Below are 20,395 nucleotides of genomic sequence, written 5' to 3'. Positions count from 1 at the left end.
TGAAAGAATGGCAGAGAATACTTTCACTGATCTTTCCTGCTTATGCTGCCAAGTTCATGTGAGCAGGAAGTAAAATCTACAATTTTAAATGGAATACTCCAAGACAAATATAATTAGAAAACACAATTAGCAAATGGTAAAATGGATATGGTTATCTTGTTGGGAGTTAGTTTGTTTATTTATTTATTTATGGAGAGACCATGCATGTGGAGGGTGGGGGGACAGATTGAGAGGGAGATAAAGAATCTGATGGGGCTCCGGTGCCTGGGTGGTTCAGTAGGTTGGGCCTCTGCCTTCGGCTCAGGTCATGATCTCAGGGTCCTGGGATCGAGTCCTTCATCGGGCTCTGGGCTCGGCAGGGGTCTGCTTCTCCCCCATCTCTCTCTGCCTGCCTCCCTGCCTACTTGTGATCTCTGTCAAATAAATAAAATCTTAAAAAAAAAAAAAAAAAGAATCTTATGGGGCTCAATCCCACAACCCTGAGATCATGACCTGAGCCGAAATTAAGAGTCAGATGCCCTTGTCAGGAGTTTATTTTTGTCAGGAGTTTATTTTTGATACTGTCTATGAAGGTATCATTGATCAAAAAAGTTAAGATATTAAGGTTTATGAATGAGTTAAGTTTTTTGAAATTAGAATAGATTGTTTTCTTTTCAATGTTATTCTCACTGATTTGTATTCTGAAATGATTTTCTGAAGGAGAGAACAAAGAGTGAGATTACACTCTTCACCCCCAAACGCAGAAGCTGCATAAAATCCCGAGCATACAAATGGATGTTATGTTGCACATCTGAATGCCATGGAACTTATCACTTAACTCTTCTTTTAATGTTTGGTAGAATTGCCCTGTGAAGCCATCTGGTGCCTGGACTTTTGTTTTTTAGGAGTTTTATTTTATTACTGATTAATTTTTTCTCTGGTAATTGGTCTGTTCAAATTCTCTATTTCTTCCTGCTTCAGCTTTCGTAAATTATACATTTCCAGAAATTTATCCATCTCTTCTAGCTTTGGGTAGAAATTTATCCATCTCTTTTGGCTTCAGGGCCCAATTTGTTGGCATATAATTTTTCATAATAATCTCTTATAATTGTTTGTATTTCTGTTAATTCTCCTCTCTCGTTTGTGATTTTGTTTGAGTCCTTTTTCTTGATAAGTCTAGCTAAAGGCCTATCAATTTGGTTGATTTTTTTTAAAGAACCATCTCCTGGTTTCAGTGATCTGTTCTTTTGTTATTGTTGTTAAGTTTCTACATCATTTATTTCTGCTGATTTTTATTAATCCTTTGTGTTGGTTTGGGGTTTTGTTTGTTCTTTTTCTAGCTCCTTTAGGTGCAAGGTTAGGTTGTTTATTTGAGATTTTTCTTGCTTCCTGAGGTAGGCCTATATTGCTATAAACTTCCCTCTTAGAACAGCTTTTGCTGCATCTCAGAGGTTTTGGACCGTCATGTTTTCATTTTCATTTGTTTCCATGTAATTTTTAAAATTTCATCTTTGATTTCTTGCTTCACTCATCCACTGTTTGGTAGCATGTTATTTAACCTTCACGTATTTGTGGTCTTTCCAGACTTTTTCTTGTGGTTGATTTCTAGGTTTATAGCACTGTGTCCAAAAAAGATGCATGATATGAAGGTCACTGCTATTTAAAGGGGCCTGAATTAGAGGAAACTAGTAACTAGAAGGGACCTTAGAAATCTTTTGGTTCTTTCTCATCCATTCTCTGTAATCTGTGTGCAGCATCTGAAATTGCTGACCACCTTCTTCTTTTAGAAACTGTTGCTACTTATGTATCTATGATATTGAACTTTCTAATTCTAAGTGAAGTTCCCTGGATTACTGAATGACAGACATATATAGCTTTGTAGCTAAAATACAGAAGTGAATAAAAGCTGACCCATATATCCAAGAGGCTTAGGATCTAATGGGGGTAGATACACAGGTAAATTAACAACTACATTAATAACTCAGCACACTCTGAGTGGCATATGTTCAAATGAGGGGCATCAAAAATCAGATGGAGGAGGAATTAGCCAGGCCCCAAGTAGTGAGAAAAAATGTTTCAGGGAGTAGCAGGTACCAAAAGCAAGGGGGAATGAAAAGAGCAAGATACATTTAAGAAACATACTCATTAATTCTGTGAACAAGTATTTATTGCCTACATACTACATATTAGGCATATAACTTGGAGCTGAGTGTTCAATGGTCAGCAAAAACAAGCATGGGCTGCTTCCTTTACATTGAAAGCAGAAAACAGATATTAATCACACTATTTTAGGTATCATAAAAACCTGAAGAAGTGCTCAAAAGAAAAGGAAGATGATTCCATGATGGTATGAGGACTTATTCTCTGATATTAGGAGGTGGTTTGGGAAGACTTCTGTGAGAAATAATCCTTGAGCTGGCATCTAGAGATGAGAGAAGTTACATAAGTAAAAGAGAAGAAATGGATTCAAGGAAGAATGTGACACAGATGAGGGCCACCCCTCCCCCAAAAGGAAGGCAAGGAATAGATAATGCAAAGCCTTGAAACCTAGTTAAAGATTTCAGTGTTTATTCTAAAAGTACAATAAGCCACTGAAGAATTTTAAGTTGTGTTTGCATTATGGATTTGCATGAGATTACTTTGACTCCAAAATACAGGACCAACTGAAATAGGTCAAGAATAGATGTGGGTACATGTGGGTAGGCTACTCACTCAGTCAACAAATATTTATTTAGTGCCTAATACTGGCAAGCACTATTGCTACACTGGATTCATAGGAATAAACAAAAGTTTCTGACCTCATGAAATTTTTACCATATTAAAGGGGAACAGACAACAAACAGTTTACAAAGTCATGGAGTGGTAAGTGCTATGACGAACTAAAGCAGTGTCAGAAAATGATGAATGAGGAAGAGTGCTATTTTAACAGAGGTTATTGGAAATCTAAGCAAGCTATGAGGACAGCTTGGACTAATGTGGCAGGGGTGAGAGAAATGGGTAGGCTGAAAAACTAGAAGGTACAAAAAAAAATCTGGTTTTGGGGATAGACTAAGAAATGTGGGAACAGAGTTAAAAGATGCTCCTAGATTAGTGACGACATGCACGCTATGCTTTAAGGAAAGTATAGTACAAGAAGAGTCTAATTCAGTTTTGAATGACTCCAACATTTAATGACTGAAGTGATGAAAAAGAACATTCACAGAAGATAGAGAAGACACTACCCAGGGAGGTAGATAGAAAATATGGTAAGTATGAAATTACAGGAGTGAAGGGAGAGCCAACAGCAATAAATGCAGCTAAAAAATCACGTACAATAAGGATTACTAATATCCACTGGATTATGATGGCTGTTTTGATGTTATGCTGGTAGTGGGCAACAACATCAGCAGTAGCAGGGATAATGAACGTTAGCTTGCCTTGAAGACTGAGTAAGGGGCGCCTGGGTGGCTCAGTGGATTAAAGCTTCTGCCTTCGGCTCAGGTCATGATCTTAGGGTCCTGGGATCGAGCCCTGCATCAGGCTTTCTGCTCGACAGGGAGCCTGCTTCCCTTCCTCTCTCTCTCTACCTGCCTCTCTGCCTACTTGTGATCTCTGTCAAATAAATAAAATCTTTAAAAAAAAAAAAAAAAGAAACAAGAGAAGAATGTGTTAAAAAAAAAAAAAAAGACTGAGTAAGAAGTGAGCAAATGGAGATACCAAGACAATTCTTTAGTTTGTTAAAGGGAAAGTAAGGTTTAGTGTCTCTTTTTGGTTTTCAGATTAGAAAGACATCAGCTCAAAAAGTTATCAGCAAGAGGGTGGAGCTACAAATATATAGAAGATGAAAGGATCTGTACGAAGGCAGGGAAGATGTAGAAGTTGGAAAGATGTAGATGCCATTCAGAACCTTAACAACCTGGGTTTGGAGGGTGATTGAAGGGGAGGAGTTTAACATGATTCTCAGGTTCCTGGTTTAGGTGACTATACATTGTTTACCACTCTCAAGGTAGGGCACAAAGTAGCAGAAATGGTTGGTGCTTTACAAAAGAAAAAAAATGAGGAAAGGCCTATGAGAAGGAAAGAAAGATGAGGATGGCTTTGTAAACTGATTTTGAAGTTATGTTTGATACCCAAATGGAAATACTGAGTGGGCAGTATGATATTTCAGAGCTAACACTGAGATGACCAGGCTCATTAGTATGCACATAATAGGTAAAGACATGTGTTTTAATGCCATTGCCCAGGAAAAGTACATTAAAGAAGAAAAAAATATATTAAGGAAGAATAGAGTAAGGTTCAGAACACAGCTCTGGGAAGTCTTTAAGGTAAAATACAGAATACTCAGAAAATTCATATCCATTTAAATCTATTACAGTTTTCCTTCCTAATTTCTGAAATTTCAAAAGAAACATCTTAAACTTGTATATTTTTCAAAGCTGACAAAGATGTAGAAAAGTAAACTGAATCTCTCAATAATGACACTACTGATTACCATTTTAGCAACATATATTATGATAAAATATTAAATGCTCACTGGTACTCTATATGATTTTTTAAAGTAAATCAACATTAAACTGGTAGGTTTTATGTTTAACTCTGTGAATGAGTGACATTTTTGCCAAAGTTAGACAAACATCTAAAAGAAAAAGAAGGATAAGAGAAAACTGTGTTTTCTAAATCTTCCAAGTTCAAAAATAATACTCTCTGCCTATTCATTCAACAAATATGAGACACTGAGAGTAGAGGGCAATAAAGATAAAGCATAGTCCCTGACCTTGAGGAGCTTTTAACCGTCTACCAAGGAAGATACTAAAAGTCAGCGAACTGTGGTCCATGGGCCAAATCTGGCCCAATGCCTGTTTCTGAAAGGCAAAGTTTTATTGTAACAGTCACATGCATTTGTTTATATATTGCCTGTGTTTTTGAACTAATACAGCCAAGTACAGCAGTTGCAACAAAGCTTCAACCTTATGGCCTGCAAAGCCTAAAATATATATTATCTGTCTCATTACAGAAAAAGCTTGCCGGGGCGCCTGGGTGGCTCAGTGGGTTAAAGCCTCTGCCTTCGGCTCAGGTCATGATCTCAGGGTCCTGGGATCGAGCTCCGCATCGGGCTCTCTGCTCAGTGGGGAGCCTGCTTCCTCCTCTCTCTCTCTCTCTGCCTGCCTCTCTGCCTACTTGTGATCTCTCTCTCTCTGTCAAATAAATAAATAAAATCTTTAAAAGAAAAAAAAAAGAAAAAGAAAAAGCTTGCCAATCTGTTATAAAACAGATTTAAGCCTATAGAAAATATTATTTCCTCAGGGAGATAATATTGTCTCAGGGGGCTAGAGCGGGTTTCATAGAAAAAGCAATGCGCAATGGATAAGTTAAAGCTCACGAAGAATAGGAAATGAAGAAATATCACAAAGGCAAGGATGAGAGAATATTGTATTTTAGGAAACCAGGAATGCATATAGCCCATCTAGTCTATAGCATATTGGGGATATGGCAAGTGAAAGAATGGCAGAGAATACTTTCACTGATCTTTCCTGCTTATGCTGCCAAGTTCATGTGAGCAGGAAGTAAAATCTACAATTTTAAATGGAATACTCCAAGACAAATATAATTAGAAAACACAATTAGTAAATGGTAAAATGGATATGGTTATCTTGTTGGGAGTTAGTTAGTTCGTTCGTTCGTTCGTTCATTCATTCATTCATTCATTCATTCATTTGGAGAGACCATGCATGTGGAGGGTGGGGGGACAGATTGAGAGGGAGATAAAGAATCTGATGGGGCTCAATCCCACAACCCTGAGATCATGACCTGAGCCGAAATTAAGAGTCAGATGCCCTTGTCAGGAGTTTATTTTTGTCAGGAGTTTATTTTTGATACTGTCTATGAAGGTATCATTGATCAAAAAAGTTAAGATATTAAGGTTTATGAATGAGTTATGTTTTTTGAAATTAGAATAGATTCATTGTTTTCTTTTCAATGTTATTCTCACTGATTTGTATTCTGAAATGATTTTCTGAAGGAGAGAACAAAGAGTGAGATTACGCTCTTCACCCCCAAACACAGAAGCTGCATAAAATCCCGAGCATACAAATGGATGTTATGTTGCACATCTGAATGCCAAGGAACTTATCATCTGTCACAGAAGGGAAAAAAGACTGAGCAAGTTACCTACAGGAAATGGGACACAGACAAAGTGGCTTAAGCACTTTAAGCACCAATACCACATATTGGATGGTATGATCCAATATGGGTTTTAGAAAGCCTAACTCCAATGACAGAAAGGGAAGATGGGACTGAAGTATGAGAGATACAAGAGCGGAGAACAGTTAAGAATGGGAAACCTGGTGATCTGAAAGACAAGGTTTAAGGCACAAATACCAACAAAGGAAATGGGTTCATTATGTATTAAGGAGAGACGAACTTAGCAGATAAGAGAGGGGTACAGGACTATGAAGTTGAGTTAGTAGCTTGGAAAACTATGAATGTAGCTGGTAAGGGAATGAGAGAATACATGAAGCAGAGGAAGAAGAAATCTTGGGGGAGAGAAATACCTATTCTAGATATTTCTTAGGTATTTTAGATAGGTTGATTTGAGGAGCCTTCATATATCCAAATGTATCCAGTGTATTCAGTTGGCAACTGAAAATATAGTACTGAACCTTTGGAAGGAGGTCTGTTTATTTATTTAAATATTTTTTTATTTGACGGAAAGAGAGAGAGAGAGAGAGAGCACAGCAGGGGGAGTAGCAGGCAAAGGGAGAGGGAGAAGCAGGCTTGCCCAGTGAAGGGAGTCCAATGCAGGGCTCAATCCCCCAGGACCCTGGGGATCATGACCTGAGCCAAAGGCAGACGTTTATCGACTGAGCCACCCAGGAGCCTCAAGAGGTTTGTTTAGAAGAAATGAGATTTGGAAGTCACGGTAGTTGAAATCATAGGAATGGATAAAATTTCTTCAGGCTTGGGTATATGTGTGAAGAGAACTAAATAAAGCGAAGACAGGACAGAAAAATGTTGTATTTAATAGGCAGATAGAGTAAGAACTAGTCAGGAGATAAACAGGAAAATAATAAAAGTAATGTTGCCAAGGTCAAGTGCATAGTTTCAAGAAAAGAACAGTTTTATCACACAGAATAAAGTCAAATTTTTCAGAAGTACGCACACATTACCTACAAAATAAAAAGCCACGAGCCATTAGAAGTTAAGGGTAAAGGCTCTGAATTCAGAGTGACCTGGAATCAATCCCAGTTCAGCTGTCTTGAGCAAGGTAAACTTTTCAGTTTTTAATCTATGATCTATGTAATAGTACTTATCTTCCTCACAGGATTGTGGTGAGGAATAAATGAGATAATGTAAAGTACTTATAACAGAGCCAGCACATATAGGAAGTAATTGGATGTTGGCAGCTATTACTAAAATATTTCTTACCAGGAAAGAAAATAGCAAATCACCGCAAACTACCGCCTGAAGGCAACTTTGCTACTGGAGCCAAAAAGCCAACAAATGTTAATATCAAGGATACAAAACATGATCATACATTTATATAAAACTATAGTACATTTTAACTGGAACCACTGTGTGGAATTATATGGCAAGATAAAAATGAGAAAATACAACAAAACATAAATGGGTCTTCAGTTTGAGAAGAAAAACCACCAAAATTATCTATACAAGATTTCTAGTACTGCCCAAGAACCAACTAGTAGGTGGAGCCCTCTAGACCATGTTGGTAAACAAAACTCCCTGTAGTGGAAAAGGTGACTCCTTAGGATGTCTAAATCTTACTGCTTAAAGATATTTAACTCCCTCTGCTTTACTCCCCAGATAATTTTATTAGTAGAAAGGTTTCTGACATATCTCAATACTGATATTAATATTTTGACTATTGACAGATATTCTAGAATATAAAATCTAGAATTCTCTTATATTTTATAAACTAAAGCATTAGTAATTCTGGTTTTGAAACTGGAAAGTGAAAACTGAGTGATCTGACTTTGGAGATGCCTTCGAGAAATCTGTCAGGCTAAGGCCCTATATCATAAAGCACCCTTGTGATGTCCAGCTTAAAACAGTCTAAGAAAGCCCAGGATTATTCTACCTGTGGCCACTATAGTGATAAATATAAATCAGATCAAGTCTTTGTGATCACCCCTCAATATTTTGCCCTTAGATAAACTATTAGTTAACTCTCTAGACGTACACTTAAAATCGTACGTTAAAAAACGTACACTTAAAATCAGAATTCCCAGGTGATTAAAAAAGAAAAAGAAAAGCAACTAAAATGAGGTAAAGTTTAACTTTATTCTATAAATAACAATGAACTATATCCACCTGTCTCTGCATGCTTACAGGAAGCTACTAAAACAATGTGAAAAGTAATGTAAAACAATAAGTTATTCAGAATATTCAAGTAAAGAAATTGTCTACACCTATGTTTATGGACTGAAATAAACAGTAGCAATATCACCATTATAAGGTTTTAGATGACAGTGCCCACACCCACAGACATTCACTGCTTCAACAAGATTTGTTTGTTCAAGTTTTGCCCATAACAGAAGAATACAGATCCAACTATTATATTTTTATGGCATATCTACAGACAATTAACACACTAATTCACTGATCTCTCCAAACCCCTTCCCTATGCTGCCAACCTCACCTGCTCAGGGAATAAAATCTACAATTTTAATGCTACCCTCTAAGGAAAACTTAATTAGTCAAATCACAAAGAAAGAACAAAACAAAAATCCCAGATACCCCATTGTACTCAAAAATCAAAAACAAGTGATTTTTGTCTACCCAAAAATTAGAGTATAAGACCTGATTGCCACAATTAGAATTGAATATGCTACAACACAACTACAAATAAAATATTAACAAAGCCAAAGACTTTGCGGCATCTCGTCCTTAGGCAAACCTATTTAAGCATACTTGACTACACAGGTGCACATGCACACAAAAATTAGAAGTAAATTAGATGATTCTCTCTGATATGATAAAAACAGCTGTCATGTTCCCCTTTGACAGTAACAGCCCTTAAGTCAGGGAAATCAAAATACTAAGCTAGGCACAAAATCTTTAATTCCTTACTTCTCCATTCAGGGATACTTAATATACAATTTTGGCTACTTTGTATGAGAGAGGTGACTCAATGAACGCGACGAATCTGTGCCTGATGAACCAATGAGTGAATCATATATAAAATCTGTATCACCAAAAGATCCAGATTATAAATCGTGTGGCTCCAGTTTGTATTCTGAACACCTTATGACCTGCTAATGTTGGTTAAATGAGGGAGATCAGAAAACTTAGCAATCTGTTCTATAAAGTGCAGTCTTATTCCGTACAGAAAGTGGCTTCTTTCAGATTTTTTATTCTAAGTTTGAATTCCTGGGAAATATTTTACAACAAAGCCAACTTCAAAGGAATTTGTTCAATTTTTTTCAATACCCTAAGAAATAAAAAAACAACAACACAAAAAATGGATTATGAAATTCTATTATCTTATGGGTGGTGTGTTTTACATATACCAGTTTTAATAAAGAGAAGTAAGGTTCAGAAGGACTGTTATTTCTCTAGGTATACAGAGCTTATGGGTAGCACTCAGAGTACAGCATTCCTCTGGAAATAACCAAAATATTAATATGGAAAAGCTACACACTGCTCTTATTATCAATACTAAGAATCCGAAAGCCCACTGGAATCCCAGCAATTGGGCAAGTCTTCTCACATTGTCAAAGAGTTATTCAATGTCTGGAACCTTACTTATTTGACTACAGCATCCCAATGCCTTTTACTAAAATTCCCTCTGAGGCTCAACTTTTTGGAGCCAGATTCTCAGCGGCTCCATCAGCGCAAAGGGAGGGTCAAACACAGAGCTACAACCTTTGGCATCAAGCCCAAACTCAACGTAGGGTGTGTCCGGGTTGTTGTGGAGCCCGTTCCACTGCCCTTTCGTGGGAAAGGCTCATGCTTCCCAGAGGTGATGCCCTCCATGGCTCTTACACCGCGTGACAGCGCAATCGGAGGGAGTCTTGCAGGAGGCGGCAAGAGCGACGCCCGCCCCCTTTTCTAGCTTTCCCTGGGAGGCCCCCCTCGACCAGGGCCTCCACTCTATGACCACCAGCTCGACGCCCGTTAGGTGGTGAGGGCAGAGGGGCTCCCGGCCTACTCTAAGCCGTCGCAGTTCAGACAGTGAAGAGAGTTCCCCGCAAGGGCCGAAAGGGAGGAGCCAGAAGGAGCCCGGCCCTTCCCCCAGCGGGCTTACCCTCCACCGCCTCCTACACGATGCAGCCGCCCCGCTTCCTTGCGGAGGAGCCCGAAGCACTGCGTCCAGCAGCAGTTCCCCATCGCATGCCGCCTAGGCACCGCTTCTCCTCCTCCTCCCTCTCAAAGCCCACAGTCAGGCCCGGCAGCCGCATCCGCGCGGCACGAGCCGAATGAGGCTTCGGGGACCAAGGGCGGGCCAGCAGGAGCGCGACGGCGTGAGGGGCTGAGGTGACAGGAGAGACAGGCGCTCGGAACAAAGGCAGCGGTTACTCCACGGGCCACCGAGTCGCTGCCGCTTGAGGGAGGAGTGTGAGGCTGCGGAATTTGGACTCCCTCGCCGTCCTCATGGCCCTCGCTCGCCTCGGGACCCCAATCTAGCTAAAGTGACCGCCTCCAGCCCCTGAAAGAAGCCAGTCCGCGCGCGTCGCGCGCCCAGACCCCGCCCTCCCGTGCACCCGGGCGGACGCCTCGCGGCCGGCACTGCCACACCCCCGGCCTCTCCCGGGCCCCAATAGGGCGCGCTCCCTTTGCGGCCCCGCCTCCTCCGGCCACTGGTTCTTACGTCACTTCCACAAGCTCCTCAGAATCAGTTCTGCCTTGCGGTTAGTCCAATTCCTGGTTGCATTTGTTTCGTTGGACCTTGACCGGACTAGCAACCTTCTTTTCTCCTAACATTTCCCGCCACTGGCTCCCGACTATTTCCGTGTGTCGCAACGGTCAAGGCTCAAGCTTCGAACTTTGTACCAAAGCCTTGTGAGCGGCTTACTTAGAGCCCAAGGCCGGGAGTCATCGGGTATGAGAAGGGGCACTTATTTGTGTAGTGTGTGCTTAGGTTTTGCTAATACCGCACCGTAAGTGTCAAGGGACTGATTGACGTTTTGAACGCACCCCCAAATTTTTCTCTTCCGGTCTCTACTTTGCGTTTCTATCTCTGTGTTGTCAGTATTGTAAAGAAACTTTTTAATGGCGACCTACTAGCATCTTTTTTGTTTAGTTTTGTTTAAAATCAGACCTTCGAATAATTTCGGATAGGTGGTTGTAGTCCAGAGGAAGTAAAAGGCTAGAGTTTTTCAGCGACACCAGCCTTTCCGATCCAAGCTTGGTGCAGGGAACTGTAGTAGATGGGAAGAGATGGCTACTCAGACGCGGCTTGGTTTACATACTCAAGTGCTCCTGTAAAACTCGATTTTTGTAGTTGGCCTTAAAATCGAGTATAAGGGGGAAAAATCGGATATAAGGCGTGGCTTAATAAGCGCCTAGTCCTTTGGATAAAATGCTTTTTAAAAAAAAACTGTGTCTTTTTATAACCAGTTGTAATTTAACCTAGGACAGTTGTTACATTTTAGAAAATTGTTATTCATGAAAAAATGTTCTTGAGCTAGTCATTTTCTTGTTTCCTGAAATCTAGGCCCAACTGGATTTCAGTCTTAGCACTGCTACAAAAATAATTTTGACCTTATTTGGGTCTTAGTCGTTTTTGGAACCAAGTGCATAAGGATGTTTAGCCCAGTAGTCTGCAATCAGTGGAAGTTAAGGAAACGACTGAATAACTTCATAAATAGCAGCTATATTTTCTATCCCTTCTTTAGCCCCTAAAGTCAAGCAAATATATTCTGAAATAATCTTTAAAATTCAACTATAAAGCTATAAAGAAAGCTGTGGAATACTATTCAACAACAAAAAGGACATACTATTGGTATAACACACATATTAAATAAATCTGCAGGAAATTATATACAATTGAAAAGCCAGTCTGGAAAGCTTTCACATTGTATAATTCCATTTATATAACATTCCAGAAATGACAAAATTATGGGAACAGTGAGTAGATTACATGATTGCCAGGGGTCAGAGAGTAAGGAGTGGAATCTTGTGATGGAAAACATGTATCTGGGTTGTGTCAAAGTCAGTATCTTCTTTGTGATATTACATTACAGTTTTGCAAGATGTTACCATTGGGGAAAACTGGGTAAAGGGTATATGTGGTGATTTCTCTATTATTTTTCACAATTGCATGGGACACCACAATTATGGACACTTGATGGATACTTTTTGCTATAGGCATTCTTATAAACCTCTGTTAAAAGTAGATCTATGTGAATGATCCTCAGAATCAGTACAAATGATTAAAACATTTAAAATTGACTTAATTAATAAAAAAATTGACTTCACTAATCAAAACAATGCAAATTAAAACACAAAGAGAAGTCATTGTTCACTTGTCAGGTCAACAAAAATTTACAAATAAAATGTTCAGTTTTTGCAAGGGGACAATGAAATAGTATTCTGAACTGGGGCTAGTGAAACTCATTCTGAAAAATCATTTGGAAATAACTTGTCAAGAGCCAGAAACAAACTTAATGCTCAATAATTTGAAAGATGGTTAAATTTGCTGGTATGGTCTTATAATATCACATAACCATCTGAAATATATTTTGAAAAAACTCTAATAGCCTGGCAAAATGCTGCTGAATAATGTCAAAAATCAGGATAGAAAGTTATATATTGTGTGTTCCAAATCATGTTTAAAACAAAGCATATACATTCTTAAATACTCATATACTTTCTTTCTTAAATATATTCCTAGGGGAAAATAAAAGTTAGTTGGTAAATAACAATACTAATAATATTATATCAAGAATGTGGATTTGGGGGGGTGCCTGGGTGGCTCAGGGGGTTAATCCTCTGCCTTCAGCTCAGGTCATGATCTCAGGGTCCTGGGATCCAGCCCCACATTGGGCTCTCTGCTCAGCAGGGAGCCTGCCTCCCTCCCTCTCTCTGCCTGCCTCTCTGCCTACTTGTGATCTCTGTCTGTCAAATAAATAAATAAAATCTTAAAAAAAAAGAATGTGGATTTGGGGAGATTCTTTTTTTGTATTGTCTCAATTTTTTTAAATGATTAGAAAAAAAATTTTTTTTTAATCTGGCCTATCAACAGGAAAGATTAATTGATAGCCAGCTTAATTAAGTTTTATAACAAATGTAGACATTTAGAAAGTGATTAGGATATAAGTGTGGGTGGATTCTAATAAATTGAGTTGAGCTACTTAATATTTTTCTGGAAATAAATTATGAAGCTAATATAGGCTGTTTCTAAAATTTATTATGCAATTTTTTTTTTTTTTACCAAGTTTGACATCAAGAATCTTATCTTCACTGCAATGTAGCTTTAAAAGTTTGTAAACATTCAGTTGAATGATCTGCTATTAGTTAAGCAGAATTAGCAGGGAGAAACCCTATAAGTGGAAGGGATGTTTGTAAAGCAGATGAGAAAGAGGACCTCTAGAGGAATTACTGATTTTCCCAGAGTCACACACTGAATCAAAGGTATAAGATGAAGAAAACACAGGTCTCTGGACAACAAGGCTTGTTGTTCTTCTGCCATGGCACAGTATTGTGTCACCAATCCCACATTTGGACATGGTTATGAGATCATTAAAGACAATAGTCAAGTATATTCCAGAAAGATATATTCATGGCTAGCGCATTCATATCTATGGCAGTTTGCCAGGTAGACTATTCAATTTGCCAGTAGGAGATACAGAGCTTATCTACAGTGATGGCCACTTAATATCAGCTTGCTAGAGACCCCACCTACCCACCTTCCGGGTAGCAGGACCTTTTCCTTCCCCATGCCTTGCAAAATTCCTTTCCCTTTAGGGATTTATTCTGAAGTCAAATGAAGAGTTTTTCTCATGAATACTCTGAAGTCAGTCAGCATGCAATCTGTACCTCTACTTGTCTTCTGGATTATGTGGTTCCAAATATGAATCTCTTTTTGCTCAGAATTCTTCTGTTGGCTACTAATCACTTTTTGTTGTCTTGAGATCCATTGCTACAATCATGTTTTTTTCTCAGGATTAGGAGGTTCTTCAAAGGGAAGAATTCTGTGCTCTCCATTACCACATTGGTCCAAGAATGGACATAAATTCATTCTTTTTTTAAATGTTTTGATTTTTAAAAAATATTTTATTTATATATTTGACAGATCATAAGTAGGCAGAGAGGCAGGCAGAAGGTGGCGGGGGGGAGCAGGCTCCCCATTAAGCAGGGAGCCTGATGTGGGGCTCAATCCCAGGACCCTGGGATCATGACTGAGCCAAAGGCAGAGGCTTTAACCCAATGAGCCACCCAGGGGCCCCTAAATTCGTTCTTTTAATTCGTGGAGCAGGATACTAGATACAATGGCTATAACATATATAGATAATGAGATAATAAAATTTACCTGTTGAGTTTGTTGTCAGGATAAATGATTATTTAATCAAAAGCTTAGCATAATATTAAAAACCATTGCTTAGTATAATATGATTATACTATAATTTCCATAATGTACTGTATATACCATACTAGAATTACCTATAATACCCTAAGTATAATATAAATATTAGCTGTTTTTTTAATTGTCCTCAGATTGAAGGAGATGTCATCAATAAGTTATTTTTTGTAGCTGTATCTCTAGCTTCCTATGAAAAACATGAAGTTTTTAAAAATTCTATCTCTTCAACATGCACTCAGGCATACTTTACACCACTTTATGAAGTCAGGCTCTAAGAAAGTGTGGCTTACAGGGAAGAAAGAATTCTCCATCTCTCAGGCATTGTCTGTCCTATGATCTGCCTCTTTTCAGGATGATTGAATATAAGATTATTCACTGATTTATGGGGAGACCTCACCCCCTGCCAACTAGAAGTATTGGCCTTGGAAACACAAATAGAACATTCTCTTCATAATATAATAATCCAGTATCATTATGGTTCCTAAAGTATATATTAAGTCTTAAGTAATATGTGAAAGAACTATAGTCCAGTCCAGGTTTGACTTGATCCAGAATTGCCTAGTTCTTTTGTACATATTTATGTACATTATAAAGTGAAACTTTAGGTGCACTAAGGCTGGCTGGCTGCAGTAACTAAGTGGTAAACCATGGCTCAACGACAAACATAATTTCATAAGAATAACACTTTGCAAGCACATCATAGCTAAATTTCATATGTAAAAACCAAATATTTCTCCAAAAAAAAAAAAGTCCCAAGTGAACTAACAATGCCTATAATGCAAACCTTTGTGTTGTTATGCAGAGTGGTTTAGCTCTTTAAAAATTGCTGCTCTCAAATGCCTTTATTTCTGCAATGGTCTTTTACTTTACATTTGAATAACTAAATAGCTCAATGAAACATTTAAGTGATTTTTCCAAGAACAAAGACAAAAGACAAAAGCAAAGATGTGCTTAAAGAGAAAAGGGAAAGTCAAGAGGAAATTACTTAATTTCTTGGCTGAATCACCAGTGCCCCATTTCTTCTGACTTTTGGGTATGTGATGAGCTTCATTAACTGGTCCTGTCTCTGAGTACAATGCACATTAAGTGATTTGCTTCCCTTTTTGCTCACCCTACATTTACATTTCACAAACAGAAGAACTAATAAGAATAGTTATATAATTCATATGGAGTTCTTCCACTGAGCAGAATTTGTTCCAGATCTCTTTTGCCTGGTCAGAAACTGAGCTAGTAATTTGAACAAGGAACATTGGAAGTTAATTAAATAGATAAATGGCGGTTAGTGCTAGAAGTAAACAGGTGTAGCTACTTCTAGGAGCAGCCATCACCCTGGGACTAAGTAAAAGTAAACAGAAGAGGATTTTAGACATTTACAGGACAGCCCTACAAGGTACATATTTAGACCTCTGAAAAGACTGTGGATGCCTTAGAAATATGCTCTGCCATTATGATCATGGAAAATCTAGATGGAAGTTATCTGTCTGTGAGCCCACCTCTGTGGACCTGGGGGCACTTACCACTGGAGCAGGAGGGCTGGGGCCACTGTGGTAAATACCGCCAGGACTCCTTGCTGCTGATCCATTTGCCATCATATGGAGAACAAAGTAGCAAAAAAAGAATTAAGTTGCTTTTTCAAATCTTGTACTGTCCCTTCAGTACCCCCATTGGAAGATCGCAACATAGCACCTGCTAGCAAAAGAGAAAGTATTTTGCTGACTCCAGTACTAGCATTGGAAAGTAGGACTAGGAAGGGTAGGAGACAGGAAGCAAATTTGTTATTACTGTTGTGATCTGGGTTAGAAAAAAAAATACTCTTTTTCTGTTAAGGAATTGGGATTTACAATAACCTTAGTCTTGGAAACCCAGGGTAAGAAATTAACATAAGAAGTGGTTTTTAGGTATTGATACTTGAGATTTGTTGTAAAGCAAAAACATTCACTGGAGTAGAGAAGGGGGCACACATACTTTCCATCTAGCTTGCACAGGATTTCCGTAGATAAAAAACAGCACTGAAAATGAACCTACAATCACATATTACAAACAAACTACCATGGTACAAAGCAGACTCATGGAATAGCAGAGGAAAAAAACAAAACAAAGCAAAACATGGGTTTTATAGGCCAAATATAAACAAGCAGTCAGACACTATAAAATAAGCATGTTTAAAATAGTTAATGTCATAAAAAGGAAAACAAGGAAATATGAAAGAAAAGTTAATTAAAATAAAGCAACTAATAGAAATAGGAAAAAAAAAAGACACTGAAATTAAACATTAATGATTTCTGCTTCCAGTTAAAATATAGGACATGAAAGGCACATGGTAACAAAAACATTAACAAAATTAAAATCATTTTTTATGAGATCAGCAAAGTACAATAAACAGAAGAATGTCTAAATGAACTAATACTCAGGAAGAAATGAGATATTCATAAATGAACAAATTCATACTTGGGAGTAGGCAGCTAATCAAAATATGGGCAGTTGAAGAATTGGCCCACCAAAGATGGAGATCAGGAAAAACCAACTAAGCTTTAAGACAGCAGTGTGGGTTTGTGGGAGACACTGAAATCTGGAGGTAGACTATAGCAGATTGAGTTTTCAAAATGGCCTCAACCATATATTCCATCCTACATTCTCTTTTCTACAATGTGACATTGACATCCTCCCATCAAGTAGTAGTGTCCATGATCCCTCTTGAATCTGGTCAGGTTTCAACAATGGTGGAAACAATTGTGACTTTTGAGGCTGAATCATAAAGGTGATACAGTTCTCTCTGACCTTCTTGGGACACATGATTTTGCAACCTTGAGTGCAATATAAGGAGTCCATGTGTGATATGATGTGTGGGGATGGTCTGGTCATCCCAAGTAGAGTTCCCAGCCAATAGTTGATACCAACCAGCAGGCCTGTAATTAGACCATCTCAAGATAATTCTTGTTCCTTGCCATTGGGTTACCTCCAGCCAGGTCCACATAATAATTTTTATTTTTTTAAATTTCAAGTAGGCTCTATACCCACTGTGGAGCTCAACGTGGGGCTAGAACTTCCGGTCCCGAAATAAAGACCTGAGCAGAGGTCAAGAATCAGACACTTAACTGACTGAGCCACCCAGGCACCCCCATAATAAAGTATTTTTATCTCAAATATTACTTTTTTTTTTTAAGACTTTATTTATTTGAGAGAGAGAAAGAGCAGATTGGGGGAGAGGCAGAGGGAGAGAGACAGGCAGACTCCCTGATGAGCAGGGAGTCAGACACAGGGCTCAATCCCAGGACCCTAGGATCATGACCTGTGCTGAAGGCAGGTGGCTAACTGACTGAGCCAGCCAGGCACCCCTCAAGAATTATCATTTTGTTTCAACTGAAATATCTTCATTTCAAATGTTTAAACTGTTAAACGTAGTGTAATGGATAACCAGAATAAGCTCCAGATTTAAAAATAAATTATTTTAAAAATTCTCTCTCCACATGCCACTCACATCCAAATATTGCCAAGAAAGCTGCATTGGAGGAAAGGCTGGACAACCAGAATAAACTGTACATTTCTCTGCATCCTTGCAATGTTTGGATTATGAATCCTGCTGGAGTTGAATCTGAAGATGAGCCAAAATTACCTGAAAGTAACCTGACCTACTCCGAGCTCAAATACTTAAAAAAAAAAAAAACATTATCATCAAAGACTAATAACAGTTGAGTTTAAAAATATATATATGGCTTGACTGCAACATGATTCTTGGAAGAATCTGAATTATCATTCTTACCCTACCTGAGGAAAGGGCTTATGCTTTGGGAAGAATCAAAACAGAACAAAAATTATGCTTTAGCTTCACTGTTGTTTTACATATAATCTCTATAAATCAATTTTTTAACAGGCATGAAAATAAAAATGGAACCCATAATCAAGAAAAAGACAACAATAAAAGTAGACCTAAGAAGATAACCCGTTTATTAGACTTTGTAGAGAACTTTAGTACAACCACTATAAATACTGAAAGCCTATATCAGAAAATATGGATGTAATCTTGCTCACTCTCGCTGTCAAATAAATAAATAAAAATCTTAAAAGAAATTATCAGTTGGGTTTAACAGCAGGTTTGATAGAAGAAGGGGTTATCGAATTTGAAAACAGTTCAGTTGAAATTAATCCAGAGAGAAAAAGGGTTGGAAAAAAACATCAGCATCAACAGCTTATGAGATAATATCAAGTGGTCCAACATACTTGTGTGCTTTACGTTCCAAAAGGAGTAGAAAGAGAGAATTGGATAGAGAAAGTATTTAAAGAACAAATAATGGCAAAAGAAAAAAAAGTTATTTATTTTGACAAAAAACAAAACAAAACAAAAACCAAACATGGACTCCTAAATCTCAATAAATCCTCAAAGTGAAAAATAAGAATTTACACCTAGGCATATCATAGTAAAATTGTGGAAAACAAAAGATAAAGAGCAAATCTCCAAAAAAAAAAAAAAAATCTTGGGGAAAAAGAATACATTATAGGGGAACAACAATAAGAACTCCGCCTGACCTCCCCTTAGAATAAATGCAAGCCAAAGGAATGATATTTTTAAAGGACAGAAAGAAAAAGAGAAAGAGAAAGAAAACAATTGTCAACATAAAACATTAAGGGAAAATAACTTTCAGAAATGAAGACAAAATAAGGATATTTTCTGATAAATACTGAGAGAATTCAATATAACAGATTTCTACTACAAAAAAAAAGGGGGGTCTAAAGGGGTTCATTCCCATGGTAGGGTTTACTCTACAAGTGCTGGGCCTTGCAGATTTGTTCTTTTTCCTTCTGGACAAGAAGCCTTTGCCACAGCCATGTTATGACAGATCATTGGTCAGGCCAAGGAGCGTCTGAGCTTGATCCCCCTTTTAGTATTTATTGGGGCAGGAGGTACTAAAGCAGTGCTGTAGTCTTGTGACTGGCATTGTTCAATCCAGACGTTAGTCGGGATAGGAAGAATAACCCAGAACTCTGGAACAAACTGCATCCCAGTGATCAATACAAGTTCTGCTCAGTGAATGTAGGTTACAGAAAACCGAAGAAAGGGGGCACTTGGGTGGCTCAGTGGGTTAAAGCCTCTGCCTTTGACTCAGGTCATGATCCCAGGGTTCTGGGATCGAGCCCCACATTGGGCTCTCTGCTCGGAAGGGAGCCTGCTTCCCACCTCTCTCTCTGCCTGCCTCTCTGCCTACTTGTGGTTTCTGTCTATCAAATAAATAAATAAAAAAATATTAAAAAAAAAGAAAACTGAAGAAAGAAGGTCCAGATTTCTCAATGAAACGTTTCAATATAAAGCTGCTTAGACTGAAGATATTCCAGAAGGCATCCACACAATTTTCCACTTACCCAGAAAATATTTCCCCTTTAAATGCATGAAATCATGTTGGTGTATTGTGTTGGGATTTACAATGAATAATAAATATCTGAAACTTGATATGTGTCACTATTTAATGCTGAAAATCTGCTCTGAACTTTATAACAAGGGTATAGGAAATAAACCTAGAATTTAAGGGAAAAATGCTAGAAGAAGCTCATCAGGCTGCATGAAAATGAAACCAAATTGATGCTCATATTTACAAAAAAGAATGGTGAGCGCTGGAAATATAGATAAACATAAATACTATTTTATTTTAATTTTTAAAAGGATGGTTGACCTTATAAAACAAAAAAATAACAATATATTATAGGAGTTGTAGCATGAGAAGTGAAATATATAACAGTAACACAAAGGAAGGGAGAAGTTAAATGGAAATGTGTAGTTGTAAGATTCTTCCCTTAATGGAAACATGGTTTAATATAATTCCAAGGTAGTCTATGGTTAATGAAGGATGCATATAATAATCCGTAAAGCAGGATTTCTTAATCTGAGCTTTATTATCATGTTGG

General features: G+C 38.0%; 1 protein-coding gene and 1 pseudogene across 4 annotated transcripts in view; one reads left to right on the top strand and one right to left on the bottom strand.

Moving 5' to 3' along the window:
• Positions 1–10,690, bottom strand: part of AP1AR (adaptor related protein complex 1 associated regulatory protein) — a 40,710-nt gene extending 30,020 nt beyond the window's left edge. Inside the window, exon 1 of one of the 4 annotated variants that reach the window (XM_047718227.1) lies at positions 10,223–10,690. In XM_047718227.1, the coding sequence (XP_047574183.1) occupies positions 10,223–10,305 (83 nt within the window). In that variant the 5' untranslated portion in view covers positions 10,306–10,690. The remainder of the gene's footprint in view (positions 1–10,222) is intronic. The other 3 variants (XM_047718228.1, XM_047718225.1, XM_047718226.1) reach the window with 3 other exon arrangements.
• Positions 10,691–19,323: 8,633 nt separating this feature from the next.
• LOC125093291 (cytochrome c oxidase subunit NDUFA4-like) lies at positions 19,324–20,007 on the top strand (annotated as a pseudogene).
• Positions 20,008–20,395: the final 388 nt, after the last annotated feature.

The sequence above is a fragment of the Lutra lutra genome, chromosome 2 (assembly GCF_902655055.1).
Source record: "Lutra lutra chromosome 2, mLutLut1.2, whole genome shotgun sequence".
Lineage (NCBI taxonomy): Eukaryota > Metazoa > Chordata > Mammalia > Carnivora > Mustelidae > Lutra > Lutra lutra.
Note: the sequence above shows the minus strand (reverse complement) of the source record. Positions and strands in the feature narration are given on the sequence as shown.